Below are 25,906 nucleotides of genomic sequence, written 5' to 3'. Positions count from 1 at the left end.
TATGTCAACATGGTAAATGTAACAATTACCAGTAGGCCTATTTTATTCAAGATAAGCATTCACAAAGTTGCATTTGGATGCGGTAGTGCCAGTCTTATTTAAACAGTTGTTCAGTAAAATGAACACTAAAAGAGCATGGTTCTACATTTAGGGCAAAAGCATGCTTAAAGCTCCGCTGAGAGAATGTCTCCATGTAACTAACAGTGCAATCAAGAAGTACCATGTATTCGCAGGATTATTGTCTCAGTTTGGTATTTAAACATTTCTTCTATAAAAAAAAAAACAACCATGTTCACTCATGAATTAAAACTGACAACATAACTTGTTGGATTTAATGAAGATGACACAGTCAACATCATTAGTCATAATACCTCCTTGGTTATTGTTCATCCAAGAACCAAACAGCTTATTCACTGGGGTACGGGCCCTGGTGCTAGTCGGTATCCAGGCTATACAATGTTGCCTCTACTGCTAGACAAAGCACAATTTAGGTCTTGCATATTTCACAATTACCATTGATATGAAAAGTTGACAACAAATTAATATCAGCTTGATATCCGTTTTTGGCAGTCAACAATTAGTATCAGCTGGACATCTGTTTTGGCCATCAAAGTCAGACATTTGCGACGTATTATTATGAGGCACTACAGACAGTTCAAGTAGAGACCTGTAGTTATGGTACATTGTAATTCACTAGTTAGTACATTCCTTCATCTGTTGAACACTATACCTACTATCCCTTCCACCTGCTGTCTACAATACTGAACAATGAAAGTGCTTTGGTGGCATAATTCAAGTTTCCCACTCCTACGGCACAAGCAAGTAGAACACTAGCCATTCAATATTGATAAGAACTGTTGTATAGTTAGTGTGATTGTTTACATCTTCACTGAGTTCAATACGCTACAAATTCCATGGACCACAGTCTGCATCTTTCTCAGATAAAATATGAACATATCAACTATTTTCTTATCTTCTGCCTGATCCAGTCAGGTCCCAGTCCCTGCATTTGTGTCTCGCTTATTTGTTGTCCAGCACTTTAGAGACACCATGGCTCTCAGTCTGTCCTTTCCACCAACCCACATCTCTTCAGGTCAGCTCACATTTAGTTCGTATTTTCACTTGAAATTGGAGAGGAACATCAAAAGATGTTGTTGATTCTCCAGCCACATGGGGGCGCTGAGAGGTGAAGACACTGGAGGCAGCAGTAACATTAGTTGACAGACACAAAAAGAAAGGCAATGTTTTAGACAAAGCAAGAGAAGGAGTCTTAGACAGGCTTCTAAAATATAGTGTTGGAAGTCTGAAGTTGCTCAGTCCACCTTCAAGCCAAGAGATCCTAGAACAGAACACAACAACAATTTCAGAGTTAAACATCCTATAGGGCTATAGTGGTAACTAGTTATTTGTCAGCTGTTTCATTTCGACTAACACTAACATACACTAAACTATTGTGTGTCAACGCAAAGTACCTCATCTGAGTCATCGTGGTAATGTGTTTTGCCTGTCTCCATGCTGTTTGTGTCCAGATCATCCACTCCCTCGATCCCATTGGCCTCAACATGCTGCCGCAGCACAGAGTACCTATGTACCAGGAACCTGGAACGAGAGTGTGTGTTAGTGTGGAGGCAGGAGTGTGTGTTTTAGTGTAGGGGTGTGTGTGTTAGTGTGGAGGTGAGTGGGTCAGTGTGGAGGTGGGTGGAGGGATAACCATACCTTCCTCCACAGACATATTTCTTCACTAGCAAAACACCTGCAGCAGCACTCAGGAGCAGAAACAACATGACAATCACCACTACTGGAGCAGGATTGAAAGAGTTGTCTTCAGCCTGAGAGAGAGAGAGAAACAGAGCATTAGAGCCCTGTTCATCCCCTTCAGTCTGACAGTGATGCATTTAGCAGTACTGAGGCTGACCAAAGGCTTGGGAAGGAGGGCACTGCTGACGCAGACTTTTCTCAGGTCTATCTCCTTCCTCTCCGGCTTGATCCCGGCTTCACACCGGTCCCCTGGAATCCTCCGGTACCTTTAAAAGGGAGGGAGTGTGAGTTGTAGAGAGAAACATACGTTTTTGTTTGTGAAGGGAAAAATTGTTTATTAGATGAAAAGGTAGCAGTAATAGTAGTTAAACAGAGAGAGAGGGGTGGATGTGTGGACAGAGAGACTCGTACCCGCTGGTCTGCAGTTGTTCTGTGGTCCCATTCAGACAGAACTCCAGGTCAAGGCCCTTCAGATCGGCCTGCCTCACACACTCTGAGCTGTTCTCTGAGCGGTAGTACCCAAAATCACTGTAGCAGGTGCAGAAAAGAGAGGGAGAACTATGGGATGAACACTGCGTGTAGCTCATACACAGAAAGAGGAATGGCAAATCAAGGGCTGGGGGTGGAGAAGAGGGCAGAGAAAGAAGGGGGAACCGTAACTTGGAAACATGAAGGAGTGATTAAGGGTAGCAAATGGGGAAGGTTTAGGAGAGCGCACCAGTGGTAGTCATCCAGCGTGCAGGAGCACGGGGCGGCCTGGGTAGCGATAATGTAATCCCTCCCGTTCCAGCAGATGGAGTCCTTCCTCAGGCGCAGGAAGTGTTCCTTATACCCCAGCAGGCAGCCGTCGCTGGGGTCGCTGAGGTCAGAGGAGTGGGCCAGCCACTGCACGTAGTCGCCCTCTCCGCCTGTAGGGGGAGACACACGACATGGGGACAAACGGAGACACCCTCGCTGAAGCGTTAACTGTTCACAGCATCAAACAACATGACCAAACACACACACACACACTCACAGTCTCTGTTGAGGAGCTGTCTGAAGTCGATGGTGACGACCACCCAGTTCCCCGGCCGGTCCCTGAAGCCCCAGAGGCTGATGTTCATGGAGCGTGCCCCGGGCTCAGAGTCCATGCCGCTGAAGTGCAGGGGCTCGCTGGTGAAGTTGTACACACGCCAGCACTGGCCCTCGTCTGTGGAAAACCTGCACAGGGGAGGAGCAGACCAGGGAGAGGGTCAGAGAGTAGAAGAGGACTGGACACACAGTCAAAGATGTCACGTTAGACAAGGACCATGACACCAGCATCATTCCATCATTTACACATGTAACCGCTGTAGTCAATCTAGAGGTAATAATTAATAAGAATATATTCTCCTTTCTGCCCGTCCACATCCCTCCCCCTCCTACTTGATCTGATGGAGCGGTGACTGGGTGTGCTCCACAGCCACCAGCAGCCCCCCAGAGTCCAGGATGGCGTAGTGGTGGGGGCCCCTGAGGGCCTCCAGCCAGGTGTAGCCCCCGTCGTCAGACACGTACACGTCAGGGGCCAACACAGAGGCTGGGTCTCCAACGCTACCTGCAGGCACACAGGGAGCGTTGGGGATCAAACAGAAGGATGGGGAGCTGAACGTGTGTGTGTGTGAGTGTGTGTGAGTGAGTGTGTGTGTGGGTGTTACCGTGAGCCAGGATGATGCCTACAGCGCTGGGCTGGGACAGGGGCAGCATGGGGACGTTCATCTTCATGGTGGTGCTGTAGGACGCGTGGATGTGCAGTCTGCACTGTACAAACAGGAGCACACAGGTTTACTGTTAAACACCATAGTGTGGTTCTGTGTGTGTGTGTGTGAGAGTGTATATGTGTGTGTGTGTGTGTGAGTGTGTCTCACCCTGCTGGGCCGGTTGGTGGAGGTGTCTGTGTCACAGCGGCTGTTTCGTGGGTGATTCAGGGGCTGCCACTCTCCTCCCTGGTTAAAGGTCACCACCGTCTCTACTGAGCCTCCTACAGGGGGAGGGGTACAAAGAACCTTTAGGGACTCTGTGTGTGTGTGGGTGTGTAGGTGTGTGTGTGCGTGTTTGTGTGCGTGTGCAGGTGTCGACCCACCTTCTGTGAGCACGCTGCTCATGTAGACCCCCCGGAGCGAGGTGATGTTGGTGAAGTCAGTGTCGCCCCCTGTGGTGGTGTAGAGGTGGCGCGTCAGAGACCTGGAGTACAGCACGCCTCGGTCGTCCGACACATAGATGGTGCCCACGCCAGTGTCTGTCAACACAGCAGCACACAGCTGGTACACCTCATGTACACACACATCAGTCAGGCTGCTCTTCATCAGGGTGGGTTTTGCCGTGTGACCTCTGACCTCCAGGGTCGTCCACGTGCATGAAGACCATGTCGTCGTTGGCAGCCAGGATGGAGTAGAACTGCTCGTGACCCACAGTGGGGAGCTGGGCCATGTTCCAGTCCTCTCCTCCGCTCACCGACACGTGGATCATACGCTCGGTGCCCTGGGACACACACACACACACACAGTATACACTAACAGACGCCACACAACACACTAAGACAATCCTGACAGGGGATGAAGATGTGTGTTAGGCCATGGCTAACACACACAAAAGAACACACACACACCGTTCCAGTCATGATGGACGCAAAGATGAATCGTCCTCCTAATACAAAAGAGTAGACTTTGGTGGCGATGGTCCGGAAACTTCTACCATAGTCCACAGTCCTCTTTAACTCCAACATTCCCCTATCGCCTACATTGAGGGGGGGGGGCAGAAAGGAAGAGACAGAGGGGAGAAACGGAGAGAAAGACAAAATATGCTACATTGTGGAGGGTTCCGGTACTATGGGCATTAGGCTACAGTAGAGGCAGCAGTAGAAGCTGCAGTAGAGGCAGCAGTAGAAGCTGCAGTAGAGGCAGCAGTAGAAGCTGCAGTAGAGGCAGCTGTAGCTGTAATCACTCACTGCAGGATCCGTTGGGGTTTGTGGTGAAGTAGAGGGTGTTCTTAGGGCCCCTGTCCGAAGAGAAAAAGAGAGATTGAGGTTTCCAACTGAACAGACGGGTTGGGATGATGACCCAGCTCAAATCTAGACCACTTTTCTGTCTGGAAAGGGCTGGAACATATCCGGAGAGGTTCCTTCCTAACATCGCTCTCAACAGAGGCTGCCATGTCCTCCTCCAGCCCAGCCGTGCCAGCCTCCAGACCCCCCAGACCCCCCAGACCCTCCAGACCCTCCAGACCCTCCAGACCCTCCAGACCCCCAGACCCTCCAGACCCTCCAGACCCTCCAGACCCCCCAGACCCTCCAGACCCCCCAGACCCTCCAGACCCCCCAGACCCTCCACACCCCCCAGACCCTCCAGACCCCCCAGACCCTCCACACCCTCCAGACCCCCCAGACCCTCCAGAGACTCTTCCTCCTCCAGCAGTCTGCCAAACACACTGAGGTTTTCAGCACATTTCCATCATTTTGATGAATATTCTGCTGACTCACCATTCCCAGAGGATCCCAAAGGGATTTGCTCTTAAGAGTTTGAGCCTCAATCAAAGCCACATATCCCACAATGCAGTGTGATGTGCGAGCAGTCACAACCACAGCCTGACACTTAGTCCTCATCTGAACCCTGCAGCTCAACGGAGACGTCGAACATGTGGTCAAAACTGGCTAAGAAACACAGCTGCAATAACAAGACGCGCACACACACACACACAGTCTTTTCCGCACCATCTGACGAGACACACGCTGTCGTGTATCTTCCTCCAGGTGGCACCAAAGTCCTCAGACAGCCACGCGTCCATCTAGAGAGAGCAGAGGACACCGTGAGAAGAGGTCCCACTCAAAGCCCGCGGAGAGGGAAGCCAGGCTAGGGTTCAGGGGTCATGCTGAGGAGCCTACCTTGATGCTGAGGGTCAGCAGCACGCTGCAGTCTCCAGGGTTGTACAGCATCTGGATGAGGGGCTCAAAGGGGAGGTCGGACGGGACAAAGCTCCGGCCAAAGTCCTGCGAGCGGAACAGCCGCGAGCCGCCCTTCTCCGACAGGTCACCTGTCAGAATCACCTGATGGAGAGGACATCACAGGACATCACTACTGATCACAGTGGGAAGAGGTAGGGCTATATAGTTCACAAAACCCTGCAACATAAGACACACAAAAATGCATATATCCAAAACATATATGATACATATTTCACTGATTTAATAGGCTAACACTATTTTGGTGTTAATATATGAAGATTTCAGCTTGTTTGCCATTTGACTCTGGCTGATAAGAAGTAGTCTCTGTGGTGCTGACCTTGCCAGAGTGGTCTGGGCTGATGGCGATTCCAAACTCTGTCTGGACGAACGTGTGGTTGATCAGGTGAGTGACATCCTTGAAGGTTTTCCCATAGTCCTCGCTGGCAGACAGGGGCACAAGCAGGGGTCAGGATCATGTTTAAACAGTGAGAACCCTGGGAGGAGATGAAGGCCTAGCGAGCAGGCAGAGTGTTGGGCTCCTACCTCCTGTAGAGGGTGGACTGGCCGAAGCGCAGCATGAACATGGGCACCTGAAACGTGGTCAAGGCCAGCAGCACCTGAGAGGAGACGGGGGTGTTAGGCTGCATCAGACATGTGGGTGTGCACCTGGGTGACAAGTGCTACTGCCATCTCCCACTCAGTCCATCACACACACACACACACACACACACCATCTCTGTGACTCACCCCAGTGCCATCTCCAACCCAGGCCAGAGACACTGAGCCCATGCTCCGTACATTGAAGGTGAACTGCATGGAGACAGATAAACATGAGGGGTTAGCAAGCATGCTCATGTGGTCATGATGTCACTACATGGGCTAAAATGAGCCACACACAGTTGTGACTGAGAGATGTGTAACGGTTGTAGTAACTGTTTCTAGACGTACAATTACCCGAGTCTACTTCTCAACAACTAACCGACCCTGAACACCAGCGCCCCCTACAGGAAGGGACTGTTCTTCTTTCAGGGGCTCAAAACCTTCATCTTGCTGCAGTGTTCTACTACTGTGCTGTGGAGGCAGCGGGAGCGACATGGACGCTAGCCACCGAGACCAGACCAGGCCACGGATCTAGTGACTGTTCCCTCCTTACCAGCTCATTATGGTATACTTGCTTTTCTATCTCAACAATTTGCACTGGTTTACACTAGTTGTACAGTTGACAGTTTGAAGCCAGCAGACTACTTGCATCTGATATTTCTCTTCTATAACATACACAGTAGCTTCAGAAAGTCAACATACTCCTTTTAGCAGACCTGCAACATCATGACCTTGCAAGGGGGGTTTCCTGAACACATACATTTCCTTCAGGATAATGAGAATTAAATCTAATTGTATTGTATCAAATGTTTCTGCTAAAGTGGAATCACAGGTTCCACATGGTTAACACGTGCGTACGCACAAAACAATACTACACCTCTGTGTCATGTGATCAACCCATGTGTGTGGTCTGCTTTGGACAACACACACAGAACACACTCCCAGGCCAAGAAGGTGGACGGACTGGATTAACAGTCTACAGTCTCCAGGGCTGTGTCTGTGTGTGACTACATTCCTGCCTGGCTGACAAGTGGAGAGGCCCAAGAATAAGAGAGGAACTGGTGTCCTGGGGGGGGGGGGGGGGGCACACACACACAATACTGAGACCAAAGGTCTTCGTGAGGGGCCCCTTAGTCTAGTCCACAGATGCAGACAAAATGTGTGTGGAGGGAGATTAGCCCCAAAGGGACAGAGAGAGAGACAGAGAGATAGAGAGAGAGAGAGAGAGAGAGAGAGAGAGAGAGAGAGAGAGAGAGAGAGAGAGAGAGAGGATACGTTGTTGTTTACTAGGTAGTATAGGCCCCAGAGAGGGTGTGTGTGTGTGCGTGCAGGTCCATAAAAGCTACAGGAGGCAGGACGCTTGGTGGAAAGTACTGGTAAATAGACCGGGGGAAAGTAGCATGTATCTTCCAAGAGTGAACACAAGTTTCCATCCCCCCTTCACAAGAATCCTTCATCACTCTGACCCTCTACTGCTCATCCTTCATCACTCTTACCCTCTACTGCTCATCCTTCCCCTCTCTGTCCATCCCCCATCCGATCCCCCTGTCCCTCAAGCTGTACTTGACTTTATGGTCTACCGTTTGTGCTGAAAGATGACTATGATGATGAAGTGTTGGAGAGTAAGGAGACTGCTTGCACACCTGGGTTCAATCTAGAGCGTTTTTCCCGTGTTGGTCTAAGCCCCTGACGGAAGGCCTGCTTGCTGTACAGCTGATATCCTGCCCTGCGTTTGGAACCCAAACACAACAGTAGTTCACCGAGGGACAAGTCAGCCCAGAATAAGATAGAGGAGGAGGAGGAGGGAGGGATAGGAGACTCAGTGAATTCTGCGTTCTCCTACCATTAGGCGGAAAGGTAAAGAAAGAAGGAAGTGGAAAAGAGCAACAGGCAGCCAATTACAGAGGTAAGATAGTGTCTGCCAGACAGGATGTGACATCACCGGCCAGATTACATGGTTGCATCAGCTGGTTAACGAGGATCAGGGATGGCTTCTTCTGTTCACCCACCACATCACTGATAATGCCAGATTTCTAAACGACACACACACACACACACACACACACACACACACACACACACACACACACACACACACACACACACACACACACACACACACACACACACACACACACACAGTAGAGCAGTGTGGTTCAGAGGTTACAGGCTACCACAGTACAGCCTTCTTCCACAAGTCTCTGGGTATTAAACTGACTGCTACGTCAATATTTACACTAATACAACTTCAGAGAAGGAGGCCAAACATACAGGCTCGGACGGTAGAGGTGAAGCTGGGTAGAAGGCTTAGGATAGATGTCAGGGGCTGGAATGGGGCTAGGACTGGGGTGGGGCTGGCGTGGGGCTAGGACTAGTGTGGGACTAGGACTGGGGTGGGGCTGGCATGGGGCTAGGACTAGTGTGGGACTAGGGCTAGGGTGGGGCTAGGACTGGGGTGGGGCTAGGGCTGGGGTTCATTATTGAGACAGAGGCACCAAAGTTTGTGGTTTGAATATGACAGGATCATTTGGGTGGGCTGGATGACTTGACACAATAAAACTTTTATCTCTTTACTTTTCTTTCTCTCTGTCTCTCCCATTTTCCCTGTTCACAGAAACACCATGTGGAACATCATTCTGCTGCTTGTCTTGGTTCGCTGCTGCTGCTGCTGCTGCTGGCTGCCTCCCAGCTAAGCTTCACACAGAGAACAGAACGTGTTTTCTCTGTACATTCTGGCCAGAGGGAGGGAAGGAGGGAGGAGAGAAGGAAGAGGGGAGGGAAGAAGGCCAAGCCAGACTGACTCAAGTTGTTGCACATTAAAACACAAGAAGCTAATTGACCAACGCAAAATAAAACAGCGAACATGTCAACAGTACAGTTGGGACTTACTATTGCCGTGTCTGCTTGTAATGTTTTCATCTGTTTGTTACTCCAGTCTGAGACTTCAGAGGTAAACACACATCTAGAATGTCTGATGTCAGAAGAGAGCCCTTATGATGTCTAGTGATCCACTGCTGCCCTGTGTGCTCGTGTGCAGTCCCTCCAGACTCAGAGTAGTACTTGTACAGACGAAACATGCAGGGAATGTTTACAGGGGAGCACAGTCTAGGGAGAACTGGAGAAGGTGATATAACGGCCAAAATAAAGCGGCTTGTTTCCTTTGTCGACAACTACACAGAGAGGAGATAGGATGACTGAGCCAGTTGGTGTGAAAGGTTCCTCTCAATCCATCCATAACAATGCATTCAACAATGCCTCTGGTTTTGACTGAGCAGCACCTATAAAACGTGTACAGCCACGTCTTGTAATGTTTAACAACATTAGCATCATCTGATAACAGCTGACTGAGCTGAATTTGACCTGAATCACCTGACACTTCGATGGCTCTGTCCATATACACATCACAACGTTCTTCCAACACCAAGCCTCATCGCAGGCCAACAGTCGATGTAGTTCGCCAGTTCGTCAAGTAAGTTAGTCAGATAAGTTCAACACGTTTATCTTACAACATAATAATAAACAAACGTTTTGACAGCACTTGGACTTTGCATGACCGCCGATAGAAAGGCCCTACAGAATGCCCTATAGAATGTGTAGATGCTGCCACATGCTGAGCAGACATTCAAAACTTGTTCTTTCTTGGTGGAACACATGACGAAACAGCCTACGGTTCGTATGACCGTAGGGTGAGGAGGCAATATCCAGGATAGTTCCTGGACGGCATAGTTTAGAAACTTACGGAATGTGTGTTATTCTTTAGTGTGGCCTCAAATCCCGGGAGTGGTTTGCAAGTCTTTATGTCGAGTTCGACGCTTCGTTTCTTGACCACAAAATGATCAAAATGTGCTCCCACACGAATACTGTGATCATCTCTCGGTCTCTGAGTCTTCTCAAACATTCCGTAGCCAAAGTTGGGTCCGTGTACATTCTTACTAAGTGCACAAGGAAACAAGGATACATAAATAATACAATGTAGCAGGATCATTTTTAAAAGTGTGAAGTTATATACAATATTAAACTTTGAATCTATCATGTAGCTAGCTAGCCACTTGATGTTTTGTATTGTACACATGCCGCTAATCATCGTCACATGCAAAATAGAAGTGGGCACTGGACATAATTTTAAAACGGCATGTCCACCGTGACAGATGATTGGCTAAGACTTAGATGATACGCATTTCGATTGGTCTCTCACAAACAAGGTTATATATTGCAACAAGTTGCAGCCCACTCTACAGTACTGTCCTGCCCTCTAGTGGCAAATCAATTCAGCTAAGTTGTCTTCGTCCAAAATCGTCTACTGCAGTCCACAAAGGAACATCTACTGACATACACATTAAGGTTCAATTTGTTAAGTCTATAATTATAATGTAATTTGACGTAATTTGATGAACAAAGCAACAAGTACAGTACGTCTGGTTGGGAGTATGTGGGAGGGGCAGTGGGTAAAGAAAACAGACAAACCATCTTATTTCAGAATACAATTGTTTAATTGTGGCATCGATCCGTAACAAAAAATTACCCTCCCCCCCTTTAATGTCACTCAGCTCCAAGCACTGATCTGACTGACACCTGTACAGAACTGTAGAAACCTGCAGTATGAGAGACAGAAGAAAAATAACAAGACATCACAATCAGAAGCCTCCTGTCTGAACCAGGAAGCTCTGAAAGCAGTAGGAGACATGGCGCTGATGGGAAATGTAGTTGTAGCAGTGTGGTTGTCCTCTGCCCTGGTCAGATCCCTCTCTAGAGGCCAGCCTACACCCAGAGGCCCACTGTGCTCTAGATGTCCTTGATCACATCCTCCAGCTCCTCCTTGGAGTACATGTGGAAGGTCTTCCCTGGCTCTATGGTGGCCAGCTAAAGGGAACGAGGGACAACCAAGTTAGTCTTTAAACATCATATTCCACCAAGTGAACAATTAGACCAAGCTGAGGCCCAGAACTGGATATGCAACAAGTCAAGGGGTCTGTAAACCTAAATCCTGCCATGGGCTGCACACGTGGTCTGTTCTAGCTTAGCATTAACAACTAATTTAAGTAATTTAAGTAAAAGGGAGTCAGATGGCTGAGCGGTGAGGGAGTCGAGCTAGTAATCAGAAGGTTGCCGGATCGATTCCCCGCCGTGCCAAATGACGGTGTGTCCTTGGGCAAGGCACTTCACCCTACTTGCCTCGGGGGGAATGTCCCTGTACTTACTGTAAGGCGCTCTGGATAAGAGCGTCTGCTAAATGACTAAATGTAAATGTAATTATCAGTGTGGACCTGCGAGACTGACCTCGATGTTGGTAGCATTGAGCTTCTCTTCCATCACCTGCTTCAGGATGGTGAGGGATGACTTGATGGCATCTTTTAACGTCATGGACTAAAGTCCACCCAAGGAGAGAAGACAGTTGAAGAGTTAGACCAATATGTCCAACGTAGTGGGATTCGAACTAATAGGTGAGACAAAAGCTACAGAAAGTGAATGGCTGTGACTGAGATGCGAGTGAAAAGAAAAGAGGACTGGAGGTGGAAGAGGGAGGAATGGCGAGCAGAGCAGTCTGGGGCTACCTTGTGGTAGACCTCCTGTAGAGAGCTCTGCGCTCCCTCAGAGGCGGAGCCAATGGCCCGGGCATCACACTGCACAAAGGTGCCAGAAGGGTCCATGTGGTACCTACGGGCAAGGCAGGGAGATATTTAAATATATAGCTGGGTTTTAGGAGACAGGATGGGCTTTTACCAACACAAAAGACAAAACAGCGAGTAAAACCCCCATTGGTAAACATACAGCTGGGGTCCCTTCTCATCCAGACCCCCAAAGAGGAGAGCCACTCCGAAGGGCCGGCTCTGTGGAGACACAAACAGGACTCAGTATAGCTCTTACAGATGACAGTGAGTACCGTCTAGAGGAGGAGGCGGTGTTAGAGTGGAGTCTGTGTACTGACCATGGCTCCAGGGTCTGCATCCTCCTCTCCAAACTGCAGGGCCAGGTTAGACACAGCCTGGGTTACACTCTCCACAGTCATTGTCTCATTGTAGGTGAACCAGTGGTTCTGGAGATGGACAAACAGAACCAAAATTATAGAACAATAGTGTACTTTTTTAAAGCAGTGTCTTTTTTAGCTCCACACTTTAGAATAAGAGTCAGACCTGTGTTTCCACCCTGGCTTTGTCGATGAGGGTCTTGGCATCGGCAATCAAGCCACTCATAGCACAGCCTTGGAGGGGAGCAGAAATAAATGTGAACAAGTTAAAGAAAAAAAATCTGTTCAAATTGTTTATTGCACATGTAATTATTTCATGTACACTTGCAGTATTCCCCCTTTAGCGTCTACTTACCAATGTGAGTGTCAATCTCGACAATCTTCTCAATGCTGCTGGGCTCCATGAGAGGAGAGGTGATCCTCTTCTCCACAGCCAGACACACCCCCTCAGAGGTCTGGATGCCAATGGCTGTGGACCCAAGCTGGGAAAGACAACAGCAAAGAAAACACATGAGGCATTCGTCACATGATCGTGTTCTTTTTTGGTCCAACACAACCATGAGGTGCAAATAATGAGGCTTTCCATTTCACACAGCTGCTTAACATAATTCACTGGGTAAAGAACCCCAGAAGACCTGATTGCATGCTACTTTCTGATTTGTAAGCAAAGCCCAGCTAATTAGTCATTGTCATTAATGTTTTAAGATATGGTGTGACCACTGTATTAGGTCTTGGTAGTTATGACAATAGAATATCATCCTTTACCCACCTTTATTGCTTCGATGGCATATTCCACTTGGAACAGTCTTCCCTCAGGAGAAAAGGTGTTCACTCCCCTAAAAGAGATTAGACTTCAGTGATCTGACTAAAAGAGGATCATTTAAAGAGGGTCTGAGTAGCCTGATTAGAAGTACGGCTAGTTAGACTTGCAGCGCTTTAACTTCCAAACTGAAAGTGAAAACGTGCTAGCGTGCTGCACAACCGACTAAAAGTGGATTTATGACGTGCATTTGGTTAGAAAAATTGGAAGCCCTACAGTAAACAAGATTACATTCGTTTTGGGCTAATATAGCTAATGCTAGCTGACTTCTAATGTAAGTAGTATCTGGAGCTGGTATCGCTTAGTTTTAGCTATCTGGCTAGCTAATGACGAAGCAGTGTTAGGGTTTACCTGTCATATTCCGATCTTGTCAAAAACATCTTCTGTACACCAGATCTAAAAATGAGAGACAGATACACTGATAATACAGCTAGTCCAATACAAACAATATACTGGGCAAAAAAAAAGTTAAGAGTAAGAAAACGAAGCTAGTTTGCGAACTAGAGACGGATTTAGACGTGACACACACTAGCAGCAGAAGCTAGTTAGCCTGGAATTGCTGCCTGGAAAAAAACCATATATAAATACCATATAACATTGAACATTTCTGACGTGCGTATACAAAATGTTTGTGACTGAAACTACAAAGAAAATATCATCTAAATATTACACATGCCACTAATCACTGACAATTACCTCCGGCTTTAGATCAATGAGTTCGCTTGTTTCGCGAGGAAGGAAGAGTGTAGTTGTGTGACAATAAAGGAAACGGGTGGATGTGTAAAGTTTAGAAAATATGGGTTCCGGATTATTTCCACAAGCCAAATAATGCCTCGAAAAGTCTGCCTTGCCTTGTAGTTTAACAATCTCTGTGTCATATCGAGAGTTATTTAAGATGTTAGTTAATTATTAATTTGTCTAGACATTTTAAACCACAAAACCAAGCTAAATTAATTAACGGGAAAAAAAAGAATACATCTCATAAAGAAAGAAAATGAATGGGGAACACAATTAGACATTGCCTCATTACTCGCTTGATTTTCTCTGTTGTAATTGTAATAACCTAAAACTATTTCAAATATAAAACATACAACATTCCTCAGATTAATCACAGATCATTACCTAGTGGGAGGGTGTTATATATATATGAAAATAAGAAAGTTAGGAAGAAAGGGAGGAAATTAGCTTGAATTGCATACATGAATAATGGTAACTAGTTTACACTTTAATTAATCATCGGCCAAATCAATGTTTTTCTGTCCACAAAATACTTTCCGAGGCAGATGTGTTACAGAACCACGTTGCTCTCTAGTGGCGAGGTTAAGCATAGCCATGACCAGATTCTGCTGGGGTACCAAAAATATGTCTGAACAAAAAATTTATAATCAGTTTAAATTACTTGACTACAAAACCATAAATACATAGAGTATATAGATGGTATGAACAGTTTCTAAATATAATACATATTATATTAGTAACATGTTCACAGAGAACTTTGAATAACTACAGAACTCTATCAATCAATTTAGCTGGACTCGTTACCCAACCGAACACCATGAAGGCATGGCATGACAGACAGGATGACCACAGGAGTCCAGCAGCAAAGAGAAAGAGGTGTAAGTGTTGTAGCTGCAGCTCACCTGGAACAGCCCTGCTGGGAGGGAGCTGGGAGACATCCACTAGGCACATCAGACATTTGATGTATTACATACTGGTGCTGAATCAGAAATATTATCGTATGGCAAGAACATTGGGCTTACAATATGAAGTTGAGAAACAAATGTCTTGTCTTCATGTACAATGACTTTGACAATCAATATACAGTATTGTAAATGGTATATGCAGTATGTGTAAGTGAGTGTCCCTTAGTGTGTGCATTACTGTAATGCACATGTGTATGAAGACCGCTAATGGCTGCCTAGGTAGGCTCTCCTGCCAAAGTAAATTCCTTGTTCGTGTAAACTTTCATGGCGAATAAACACCAATTCTGGTTCTGATTCTGAAGACTATGGCATCACCCCCTCCCCTGCAGGAAGGCTGCATGATGCTTTGTGCTCTCTAATCATTTACAGCCATGTTACCTGTCTAATTTAGCAGTGAGAGGAGCAGTCACTGCAGATGCTTCTAATCTTGGTGTCATATAGTCATTTCATAAACACAGATGATCAATTTCCTGTCATGTTTTACTGTGCTAAATACTTAAATGTTATTCAGGTACAAACACATAAGATCAAAAATGTTTAATAGATTATTTCAAAAGATGCAATCAGACAGTGGAAATGATTAAGCCTACAACACAGAATCTGAAACCACCACATTTCTTACCAAGCTCAATGCACAAAACTGTATTTCACAAAGAAAGAAAAACTAATTGATTTATGATTGACTATTTCTAGAACGTAGGTTATTCTCCCACAAAGCCATCATTATTATTAAAACACCTTTTAAATTAATGTTAATAATTCGTGAAAGAGAGTTGTCCTGACCAGACCAATACACTGAATATAACTGAGACTTGAATAACACACTCAAGCTTCCAAGCACAGGGTACTCTTATCCAAATCTACTCAAGCTCTGCACAACATAACAGTATATTATTATAGGTATCTTCTGTAAGCAGGGGATCAGTATAGTGTGATACATCAGGGTCTAATAATCTTCTCAAAAAGAACAGTTTGACCTGGAAACTAAACACACTCATATGTACATGTGGTGATCATAGATGTTGTGTGTCAGACTCATAATTTACTCCTATCAGTTGACATGTTTATTATGCTTTTCAGTGGGCACACATTGAAGACTTGAATTTAAATGGAACCCCATTTAAATTCCCCAACCCATTTTCTGTAGCTTTTACTCTTATTGATATGTGGACTTGATTTATTATACTAAATTATATTGTGCGTGAATATAAAGAATATTATCAGTGCATATTTTGTATTTAACTCACAGAATTGGCTTGACAGACATAATTTCTTATATGCAGTAAAGATATTACACTCCATTTCCATTTTAGGTTAACAAAGAATATGATTATATTTACACAATCATTAGACAAAATCATTGACAGACTTAATTCCTGGTGCCCTTTGATGACCTTTCACCTGCCCTCTTACCCTAGCCACTTGGCACAAGTGTCCGCCCTGAGAGAGTAGAAAGAGTTGGAGAAAGACAAAATAAGTATCTGATATTTTGACAAGCCTACTTATAAGCTCAATGTTAACCCTTTTTACCTAATTAGAAAACTTTCAAAACAATGCACATGCATCACATTTCTTTTAAGTCTGCTATATTTGTAACGTGTATGTCCTCATCACATGGCTGATGACTCACCGTTGGATTTCTTCCTCTGGTAGTAGATGAGTCCAGCCAGGGTTAGGACCAGACCCAGGACCAGCCCAGACGCTCCGATGGCAATCTTACTCTTCTCAGACTCAAGCAGGGACGGGTCTGTCGGAAGATATTACATCTCAGTTAGCATGCATCGATAGCTGTACTGTATTAAGACTTGGTGGTCCTCTACAGTATCTATCATACTTCTAAGATCAGTAATATAATATTACTCTGTCTAGCAAGTAATAAAGTGACACCATGATAACAGCTTAACACCAGTAGTATACTGAGCTCACCCCAGTGCTCCACAATGGGCTTGTCCAAGCTGGCATGCTCCACCATGCAGGAGATCTTCTCTCCAGACTTGGGCGTGTACTCCAGCTGGGAGTAGATCTGGTAGTACCAGTCTCCATCAACCAGCTCCTCTGTGGAGATCACGTCTGAGGTCACTTCCTGTCCGTCCCTCATCCAAGTCACTTTGATTTGTTTGGGGTAGTAGTCATAGGCACTGCACACGAGCATGGCAGGATGTCTGCCACTAGAGGGTGTTGCTGAGCTAATCCTGACAGAGGGCTCCACTGTAAATGAAGTAAAAACAACCTTTAATCACTCATTTAATACTCTCTCTCTCTACATTGAGAACATTCTTGAGCACATCATGTAAAATAAGAATGTAAAATGTAAACATAGCTAGATACAGTAAACTGTGATTATTGCTTATTCTATTGATTTATATAGTTTGTTTCAATCTCCCCTGGAGGCAACCGATTAAACATCTGACAATTTTTACATCATCAGTTATCAATAGTACCTATGTACGTTCTCATTGACTAATGTTATGCTATAGCTTAGTGAGGTGGTGATGTGATCAGGTGAGGTGGTGATGTGATAAGGTGAGGTGGTGATGTGATCAGGTGAGGTGGTGATGTGATCAGGTGAGGTGGTGATGTGATCAGGTGAGGTGGTGATGTGATCAGGTGAGGTAGTGATGTGATCAGGTGAGGTGGTGATGTGATCAGGTGAGGTGGTGATGTGATCAGGTGATGTGGTGATGTGATCAGGTGAGGTAGTGATGTGATCGGGTGAGGTGGTGATGTGATCGGGTGAGGTGGTGATGTGATCGGGTGAGGTGGTGATGTGATCAGGTGAGGTAGTGATGTGATCAGGTGAGGTGGTGATGTGATCAGGTGAGGTGGTGATGTGATCAGGTGAGGTAGTGATGTGATCAGGTGAGGTGGTGATGTGATCAGGTGAGGTGGTGATGTGATCAGGTGAGGTAGTGATGTGATCAGGTGAGGTGGTGATGTGATCAGGTGAGGTGGTGATGTGATCAGGTGAGGTGGTGATGTGATCAGGTGAGGTAATGATGTGATCAGGTGAGGTGGTGATGTGATCAGGTGAGGTGGTGATGTGATCAGGTGAGGTAGTGATGTGATCAGGTGAGGTAGTGATGTGATCAGGTGAGGTGGTGATGTGATCAGGTGAGGTAGTGATGTGATCAGGTGAGGTGGTGATGTGATCAGGTGAGGTGGTGATGTGATCAGGTGAGGTAGTGATGTGATCAGGTGAGGTAGTGATGTGATCAGGTGAGGTAGTGATGTGATCAGGTGATGTGGTGATGTGATCAGGTGAGGTAGTGATGCGATCAGGTGAGGTGGTGATGTGATCAGGTGAGGTGGTGATGTGATCAGGTGATGTGGTGATGTGATCAGGTGATGTGGTGATGTGATCAGGTGAGGTAGTGATGTGATCAGGTGAGGTGGTGATGTGATCAGGTGAGGTAGTGATGTGATCAGGTGAGGTAGTGATGTGATAAGGTGAGGTGGTGATGTGATCAGGTGAGGTAGTGATGTGATCAGGTGAGGTGGTGATGTGATCAGGTGAGGTGGTGATGTGATCAGGTGAGGTAGTGATGTGATCAGGTGAGGTGGTGATGTGATCAGGTGAGGTGGTGATGTGATCAGGTGAGGTGGTGATGTGATCAGGTGAGGTAGTGATGTGATCAGGTGAGGTAGTGATGTGATCAAGTGAGGTAGTGATGTGATCAGGTGAGGTGGTGATGTGATCAGGTGAGGTGGTGATGTGATCAGGTGAGGTAGTGATGTGATCAGGTGAGGTGGTGTTGTGGTGCTGAGCAGGAGCAGCTCACCATGTTTATCCAGTAGATAGCTGTAATGAATAACAGCGTTAGGCTTGCAGTATCTCTCTAGCATGGATTGCTCCGAAGCCAGATATTTGTCATTCCAACATTTTGCTTCAGAAACACCATATTCTGTGAATCCAACGAAGTGACCCACAGTGCTGTTGAATCTGGTGTACTCAACTTTGTTGAAAACATAAGAGTCTATCCATTCTGTGTCATGCAGGTCCTTTGAGGAGAACACACAGTGTCCTGTCCTAAAATACTTATATCCATCTGAAAATTCAATAATGATACCACACATCTGAGTATATCAATGTATTCATGTTTTCATCAAATAACATCTTGTGATTCATGTCAATTAAATTTATGGGCTGAGAAAATAAATACCTTGCAATGCCACAGACTTTACAGGACAATATTCTTGTAGTATATTTACAAACTGTAGATTACTGTGCAGTTTATAATGTAGCTTACCTGCATTTTGTGTAGAGAGCATCAGAGCCATGCAAATGAAAAATATAGTTGACCAGGACATGTTGCTTCACTGTGAAAGTGCCAACACTGATAATAGAGGAAAGAGGGCACAACTTTATCCTCATACTGAGTATGAAACTGAAGAAACCAATCATCTGCTGTCTGTCATATGTTACTAGGCAGACAAACAGTATTTTCAACATAAGTGTATCATATCTTCTTGTTTGCCCCTGAGACTCAGCAACTCAACTTATGTCCTCTGTCGAGGACGCTGGTTTTGAGTTAGAAACTTTGCAACCCTAATAGCCGTTGCCTTTATTTAATTTTGCCCAAAGGAGCAGACATCCTGGGGTTTTTCTAGTGATCTTTCTAAGGACCTCATGAATTCTAGATAGTTAATTAACAAATAAACAAATACGAAAGATCAGTTGTGTATATACTTAAAATGTTTGTCACTTATGTTATCCCCCCCACACACACACAAAGTGTAACTTTGTTTATGCTTAGTGGGCCTTTTGTTTACTTTTGTTTCATACATGATTCATCAGGCTGTTGTACAAGTTTTTACAAAGTGCAGATTGTAATTAAAAGCTAAATGCTCTAAAACAGTTTGGCTAAGGAAGCCATACAAACACATACAACAAATATTATTAATCTGTCCTTTATTGTTCACATCTGTCAACAAGCACAAGTCTGCATAAAGTTGCACATGAAAATAGAAATTGGTGTGTGAACTATTTTGTAAATTAAATGAGAGATCAGAGAAATCAGATCATAACTATTCAGATGTCTATTCAGAGTAGAGGTTATTATTACACGAATATTCAAATAAATTCTCAATAATAACAATGAAGTACTATTACGAAAAAAAAATTATTCACTATTATTATTGACAAACTACAGCCCATTAGAATCCAGAACAAATACAGTTAGTGCCTAACAATGAGACCATTTACGTTTGTCTAAGTGATTATGATTACCCCAAAACGTATGTAATGCCCCTGCCCCCCCCCCCCCACACACACACACACACACACACACACACACACACACGTGTCTCGAGGTGAAAGAACTGATTATCTCCACTCCCATCATATTGTCCTGTGGGCTTAGTTGCACTCGTTTCCTTTGATGAGGAAGAATGTTCCAGCAGCCACTCCCATTAGTCCCACTGTCAGGCCCACGCCACAGAACACAGCAGGACCCACACTGGGCACACTCACCTCCACATCTGGAGAGGAACACACACACACACATTTTATTAGAGATGGAATTAGGAAAACACACATACTGCTGCTTTTAAGTCTGGACATACCTATCTCTAATCTTTACATAAAAACATTTCTACATATAAGAATAAGTGATCCATATTTTAGCTTTTAGAGTGATTTTCACTCATCTAGTGTGCCTCACCCCAGATCCGTGTGAGAGGCTCAGGGAGGGACCTGTGCTGCACACTGCAGCTGTAGATGTCTCCTTCCCCAGGGGTGAAGGTCAGCCTGGAGACCTGGTTAAAAGTGAAGTCTTTGTTGGGGTAGGGAGGGATGATTCTGACTCCCTCTGTCACATTCTCCCCGTTCCTGGTCCACCAGATTGTCACAGGGGCAGGGTAGAACCCAGTCACATGACAGATGAGAGTATTCTCCATCCCCAGCTCCACCTCGTCCCTGGTGTAGATGGTGTTGTGGGGGGCATCTGTAGAGAAACACACCTGTCATCATTCAGTACCTCTGTGGTTTTCAATGCTATCATTCAGTACCTCTGTGGTTTTCTGTCTATCAAATTGTCTCTTACCTAATATAGTTGGAGGGTTTTTATAACCTTTAATGCATCCGGCTAGGTTTCTTCTGCAGATGTCTTGATCTACCAGAGCAGCTTGATAAAGTCCAGTGTAAGTGATGGGGCCAGCAAACGGAGGAAGTGCGTTCACAACCTTCTCCTTGGTGAAGTCTATGTAATACATCACTTCACCATCTACTCCATACAAATCCTCTGCATCTGTATCAGAGCACCCGCTGGTATAGATATCATCATGCATAACTGGAGAAAAGGGACAAGAGAACGCTCTGGTAAAGACTTGTACACATCAATGCATACTTTATTATTCAGGACACAATTCTCTTTGTGACAAAGTATCAAAAACATAGCATCTAGAAAGGAATCTGAATGATGTTTTATTTTCTTATCAGTCTTGTTTTTCTACAGCAGGTAACCATGGCAGTACAACGAATACATCTTGTCCCCAGAAAAGCTACTTAACAGTTTACCAGATGTATTAAAGTAGCCAGTTAACATAAACATGATCTACTTACTTAGTGCTTCTACACGGAGTAGACAGGAGAGCACGAGGACAGTTCCAAATCCCTTCATGTTGTGACTTCACAGAGAGGAGGACTGAGCACACTTCAGTTATAGAACAGTCTGACACTTTGTTTATTCTGAACAGTCTCTGGTCTGTCATTGGTATGGTTACATGCTTACTCAGCTGTTTCTAGGTAGACTGATTCACACCTGGCTGTTCAGGCTTGTACTGTTGCCACTGGCCTACTATTTCATTAAACTTGACTCTGTAGTCAGAGCACTGACCCCGTGTGTACAAGCATAGTGGCCTCTGTGGTAGTCCAAAGCAGCACAGCCATATTTTTGTTCCACCCACTCATTCTGAGAGTGCCTTATGCTGTTTCAGCATAAGAATAAAATCTCTTACCTCTCACCATACTTATCCTGTATGACGGTGTGGTTATCCAAACCACACCTGACAATTGAACGATGTACTATGCTCAATCCCTCCACCATGATGCCTATAGCCACAGATGGAGACTCACATGACTGCCTGGATAATATCTCAGAAAAGGTATTGCCAAGAACAGATTTAAAAGATACACTTATGAGAACAGTGATGAAACCATGTATGTAGATGGGTCAAGCAGGAAAAAACCATACGGGACATGCTGTAGTAACGCAAACCAAAGTACTGTTGGCCAAACTACTACCCAGGAACTACTCTGCACAAGCTGCAGAGCTGGTGGCCCTGACAGAGGCATGCAAATTAGCCAAAGGAAAAATAGCAAGTATTTATACCGACAGCCAGTATGCATTTTCCACTGTAAATGTGTTCGCCCAACATTGGAAGAATAGAGGTATGATCACGTCAACAGGAAAATACATAAACCACAAAGATCTAATACTTGCGCTCTTGAAAGCCATCCAGTTCCCACTGTATGTAGGTATATGCAAATATGCACACTGGAAAAACAGACCCAGTTTCAATAGGTAATGCCAAAGCAGATGTTGCGGAAGCAGCCATACAGGAAATACTAACCTTATCAGAAACTTTTTTGATGAGACAGTTTTAAGAGATATGCCGGATGTGTCCCCAAAATCAGAGAAAAAGAAATGGATAAAGAACGGGGCAACCACACACATTGGAATGGCCATCACAGACCCTCTCCTGGACCCCCTGCTGTTTGCCTACAGAGCCAACAGGTCTATAGACGACCCAGTCAACATGGCCCTCCACTTCACCCTAGAGCACCTGGACTCCCCAGCATCCTACGCCAGGATCCTGTTTGTGGACTTCAGCTCTGCCTTCATCCATCATCACACCATCATCCTCGCTCTGCTTCAGGACAAGCTCTACCTGCTGAATGTGCTCCACTCCACCTGCAGGTGGATCACAGACTTCCTGTCTGACAGGAAGCAGTGCGTTAAGCTGGGAACACACGTCTCTCACTCCCGGTCCATCAGCACCGGATCTCCTCAGGGCTGCGTCCTTTCTCAGGACCTCAGGTGGGAACTGAATATCAACTTCCTCAACAAGAAAGCACAACAGAGGATGTACTTCCTAGCTAGTATCCAATGACTAGTTCTATTGATTGGTGAATAATGTAAGCACACATGAAATCACAATTTCTTTCCACAGGTATACCAGAAAAGATTTATAACGGGAGCCACTTTGTGAACCACAATTACAATGATAGCACAACATCTAAGGATAAACCTAAAAAATCCCTGTGCTTATCACCCACAATCAGCAGGTCTAGTGGAAAGACATTATGGTATTTTAAAGAGTAAATTACGGAAAGCCATGGAGGAGACAGAAAATTATTGGATTTATTGTTTACCATCAGTAAAAAAATATTTATGGAAGATCATACATTATCCCACAATTCACACCATTTATAAGACATGATGAGGAGGCAGACCAAACACTGGCAGAATATATGAAGAACGTGCAAAAGAACAAAGAGGTTTCTTCCAACAATGGAGAAACAGGTGAAGCAGTACACCCACTGATGGAGGTAGTCCAACCCGGCGACTGGGTGCTGACCAAGGTCATCAAGAGAAAGAACTGGCCAAGCCCCAGGTGGGAGGGACCAAATCAGGTACTACTCACCACACCCACTGCAGTCAAAATAGCGAGGACGTCTTGGATACATCTGTCACACTGTAAGAAAGTAAGGGAAATAACCACAGGGCCAGATTAGTTGCTCACCACCATCTCTTGAGGCACAAGTCTGATTACAAAGGGGGGTCTTTCTGATAGTGAGAGGCTCGTCTCAACATCAGTGAAGAAACCAACAGCCAAGAGAGAAACTCATGGTGTAGACTAAAATAAGCTAAAAGACAGGAGACAACAAACAGGGAGAGGTAGAAGCAGAATGTGGCATCCATTTCCTCGTCCGCAATACTGTGGTATCGGTATTACCGTATGTTGCCTACTGCTATTGACAATCATAATAGCACTCATTCCATTACTAGGGTATGAGAAGGAGATTTCCCATGACCAGGCGACTACCTAGCAATCTCCACAAAAGAGGCAAGTGGTAGATTGATCAGTAACTATCCAGTGTCAGGAGGGGCAAGATTGCTCATTTAAAATGAGTAGTAACTATACTAGAGATGCTGTTAAATATATTGTAGAGCAACTGGGCCCCACTTCCCTGATGGCATGTCAGCACACCTGATTCAAATGAATGGTCATTACCCTTATTCCACAGAGTTTGATAACAACCCATTCATTTGAAACAGGTGTGCTGGAGCAGGGAAACATCTAAACATTAGGACAGTGGCCGTTGAGGACCAGGAATGGAGAACCCTGCCCTAAAGACACCATGCCCTAAAGACACCATGCCCTAAAGACCCCATGCCCTAAAGACACCATGTCCTAAAGACACCCTGCCCTAAAGACACCCTGCCCTAAAGAAACCCTGCCCTAAAGACACCCTGCCCTAAAGACACCATGCCCTAAAGACAACATGCCCTGAAGACACCATGCCCTAAAGACACCATGCCCTAAAGACACCCTGCCCTAAAGACACCCTGCCCTAAAGACACCATGCCCTGAAGACAACATGCCCTGAAGACACCATGCCCTAAAGACACCATGCCCTAAAGACACCTTGCCCTAAAGACACCCTGCCCTAAAGACACCATGCCCTAAAGACACCATGCCCTAAAGACACCCTGCCCTAAAGACACCATGCCCTAAAGACACCCTGCCCTAAAGACACCATGCCCTAAAGTCACCCTTCCCTAAAGACACCCTGCCCTAAAGACACCATGCCCTAAAGACACCATGCCCTAAAGACACCATGCCCTAAAGACACCCTGCCCTAAAGACACCATGCCCTAAAGACACCATGCTCTAAAGACACCATGCCCTAAAGACACCCTGCCCTAAAGACACCATGCCCTAAAGACACCATGCCCTAAAGACACCCTGCCCTAAAGACACCATGCCCTAAAGACACCCTGCCCTAAAGACACCATGCCCTAAAGACACCATGCTCTAAAGACACCATGCCCTAAAGACACCCTGCCCTAAAGACACCGTGCCCTAAAGACACCATGCCCTAAAGACACCCTGCCCTAAAGACACCATGCCCTAAAGACACCATGCCCTAAAGACACCCTGCCCTAAAGACACCATGGCCTAAAGACACCATGCCCTAAAGACAATATGCCCTAAAGACACCATGCCCTAAAGACACCATGCCCTAAAGACACCATGCCCTAAAGACACCCTGCCCTAAAGACACCGTGCCCCCAAGACACCATGCCCTAAAGACACCCTGCCCTAAAGACACCATGCCCTTAAGACACCCTGCCCTAAAGACACCATGCCCTAAAGACACCATGCCCTAAAGACACCCTGCCCTAAAGACACCATGCCCTAAAGACACAATGCCCTAAAGACACCATGCCCTAAAGACACCATGCCCAAAGACATTACATGTCTTGTTTGATGACAGATAAACAAGGCAGGGTCAACGAGAGCGTGACAAACTTACAGCAATATGGGTTGTATGAGACAAGTGGGTCCAGTGATTACCTTTTCATTATAATCCAGGCCCTCACGTCACTGTAGATTTGTAGGTGCTGTCCCTTCAGACAATACATACCGAGCAAACCAGAAATATGGGAAGCTTGTGATGCACAGTCAAGCTATGCCTGGAATATGTAAATCCACAAGGGAAGCACCTGAAAAATATCAGGACATTGGGGTGGATTTTATGGTGATTTGCATATTTTCCATAGTCAGGCAAAAGGTAATTTTAATGTATAAAGGTGAGTGGGTGGGGGTTATTTTTTAATTTACTGCAAGGGCTATTTTGGTGTGTCAACAAATAAACATAAAGTACCTGACACAAAAAACCTGGGTAAAAATTTGATTCTGGGGGTTAAAACAGCTGGGGTCAAATTTACCGGACGAAAGATGTTTGGAGAGTTAAGTTGTTGACCTATAATAGGGTCTTGTTTGAGATTCCCAGGTTTGTATCTTTGATGGATGTAGGTCCAGTGATTCAAAGTGTAGTTGATATGTTGTGTTACAACTTTGTTTTAAATGTAGATGCA

General features: G+C 45.5%; 4 protein-coding genes across 6 annotated transcripts; all 4 read right to left on the bottom strand.

The window, feature by feature from the left end:
* Window positions 1–299: 299 nt before the first annotated feature.
* On the bottom strand, window positions 300–10,426 carry LOC146272675 (sortilin-like). 2 transcript variants are annotated; one of them, XM_084706047.1, is made up of 21 exons: window positions 10,053–10,426; window positions 6,461–6,523; window positions 6,257–6,330; window positions 6,051–6,153; window positions 5,654–5,815; window positions 5,483–5,556; window positions 4,721–4,770; window positions 4,382–4,509; window positions 4,110–4,254; window positions 3,857–4,012; window positions 3,642–3,754; window positions 3,432–3,534; window positions 3,163–3,331; window positions 2,774–2,958; window positions 2,477–2,666; window positions 2,170–2,286; window positions 1,916–2,024; window positions 1,717–1,829; window positions 1,473–1,599; window positions 1,323–1,339; window positions 300–1,195 (listed from the first exon to the last, which is right to left on the bottom strand). In XM_084706047.1, the coding sequence occupies exons 1-20, from the start codon at window positions 10,395–10,397 to the stop codon at window positions 1,325–1,327; spliced, it is 2,541 nt and encodes an 846-aa protein (XP_084562173.1). In that variant the 5' UTR covers window positions 10,398–10,426; the 3' UTR covers window positions 300–1,195; window positions 1,323–1,324. The 2 variants fall into 2 exon arrangements, with proteins under 2 accessions (XP_084562173.1, XP_084562172.1); XM_084706046.1 differs by having other exon boundaries at window positions 300–1,339.
* Window positions 10,427–10,781: 355 nt separating this feature from the next.
* Window positions 10,782–13,889, bottom strand: psma5 (proteasome 20S subunit alpha 5). The gene is made up of 10 exons (XM_084706157.1): window positions 13,795–13,889; window positions 13,450–13,494; window positions 13,048–13,114; window positions 12,634–12,760; window positions 12,445–12,512; window positions 12,240–12,347; window positions 12,083–12,141; window positions 11,866–11,968; window positions 11,591–11,677; window positions 10,782–11,173 (listed from the first exon to the last, which is right to left on the bottom strand). Exons 2-10 carry the CDS (start codon window positions 13,476–13,478, stop codon window positions 11,096–11,098), a joined length of 726 nt encoding a protein of 241 aa, XP_084562283.1. The 5' UTR covers window positions 13,479–13,494; window positions 13,795–13,889; the 3' UTR covers window positions 10,782–11,095.
* Window positions 13,890–15,364: 1,475 nt separating this feature from the next.
* On the bottom strand, window positions 15,365–19,109 carry LOC146272673 (rano class II histocompatibility antigen, A beta chain-like). 2 transcript variants are annotated; one of them, XM_084704745.1, is made up of 5 exons: window positions 19,049–19,109; window positions 18,581–18,847; window positions 16,728–17,009; window positions 16,432–16,548; window positions 15,365–16,241 (listed from the first exon to the last, which is right to left on the bottom strand). In XM_084704745.1, exons 1-5 carry the CDS (start codon window positions 19,107–19,109, stop codon window positions 16,216–16,218), a joined length of 753 nt encoding a protein of 250 aa, XP_084560871.1. In that variant the 3' UTR covers window positions 15,365–16,215. The 2 variants fall into 2 exon arrangements, with proteins under 2 accessions (XP_084560871.1, XP_084560872.1); XM_084704746.1 differs by lacking the exons at window positions 18,581–18,847; window positions 19,049–19,109 and having other exon boundaries at window positions 16,728–17,022.
* A 979-nt stretch (window positions 19,110–20,088) lies between these two features.
* On the bottom strand, window positions 20,089–21,425 carry LOC146272672 (H-2 class II histocompatibility antigen, A-Q alpha chain-like). The gene is made up of 4 exons (XM_084704748.1): window positions 21,361–21,425; window positions 20,843–21,088; window positions 20,462–20,743; window positions 20,089–20,279 (listed from the first exon to the last, which is right to left on the bottom strand). The coding sequence occupies exons 1-4, from the start codon at window positions 21,416–21,418 to the stop codon at window positions 20,158–20,160; spliced, it is 708 nt and encodes a 235-aa protein (XP_084560874.1). The 5' UTR covers window positions 21,419–21,425; the 3' UTR covers window positions 20,089–20,157.
* Between the last annotated feature and the right edge of the window lie 4,481 nt (window positions 21,426–25,906).

Source organism: Hypomesus nipponensis, chromosome 9 (genome assembly GCF_054491055.1).
Source record: "Hypomesus nipponensis isolate SF chromosome 9, ASM5449105v1, whole genome shotgun sequence".
NCBI classification, from domain to species: domain Eukaryota; kingdom Metazoa; phylum Chordata; class Actinopteri; order Osmeriformes; family Osmeridae; genus Hypomesus; species Hypomesus nipponensis.
The sequence above is the reverse complement of the archived record's forward strand: the minus strand, read 5'-3'. Positions and strand labels throughout refer to the sequence as shown.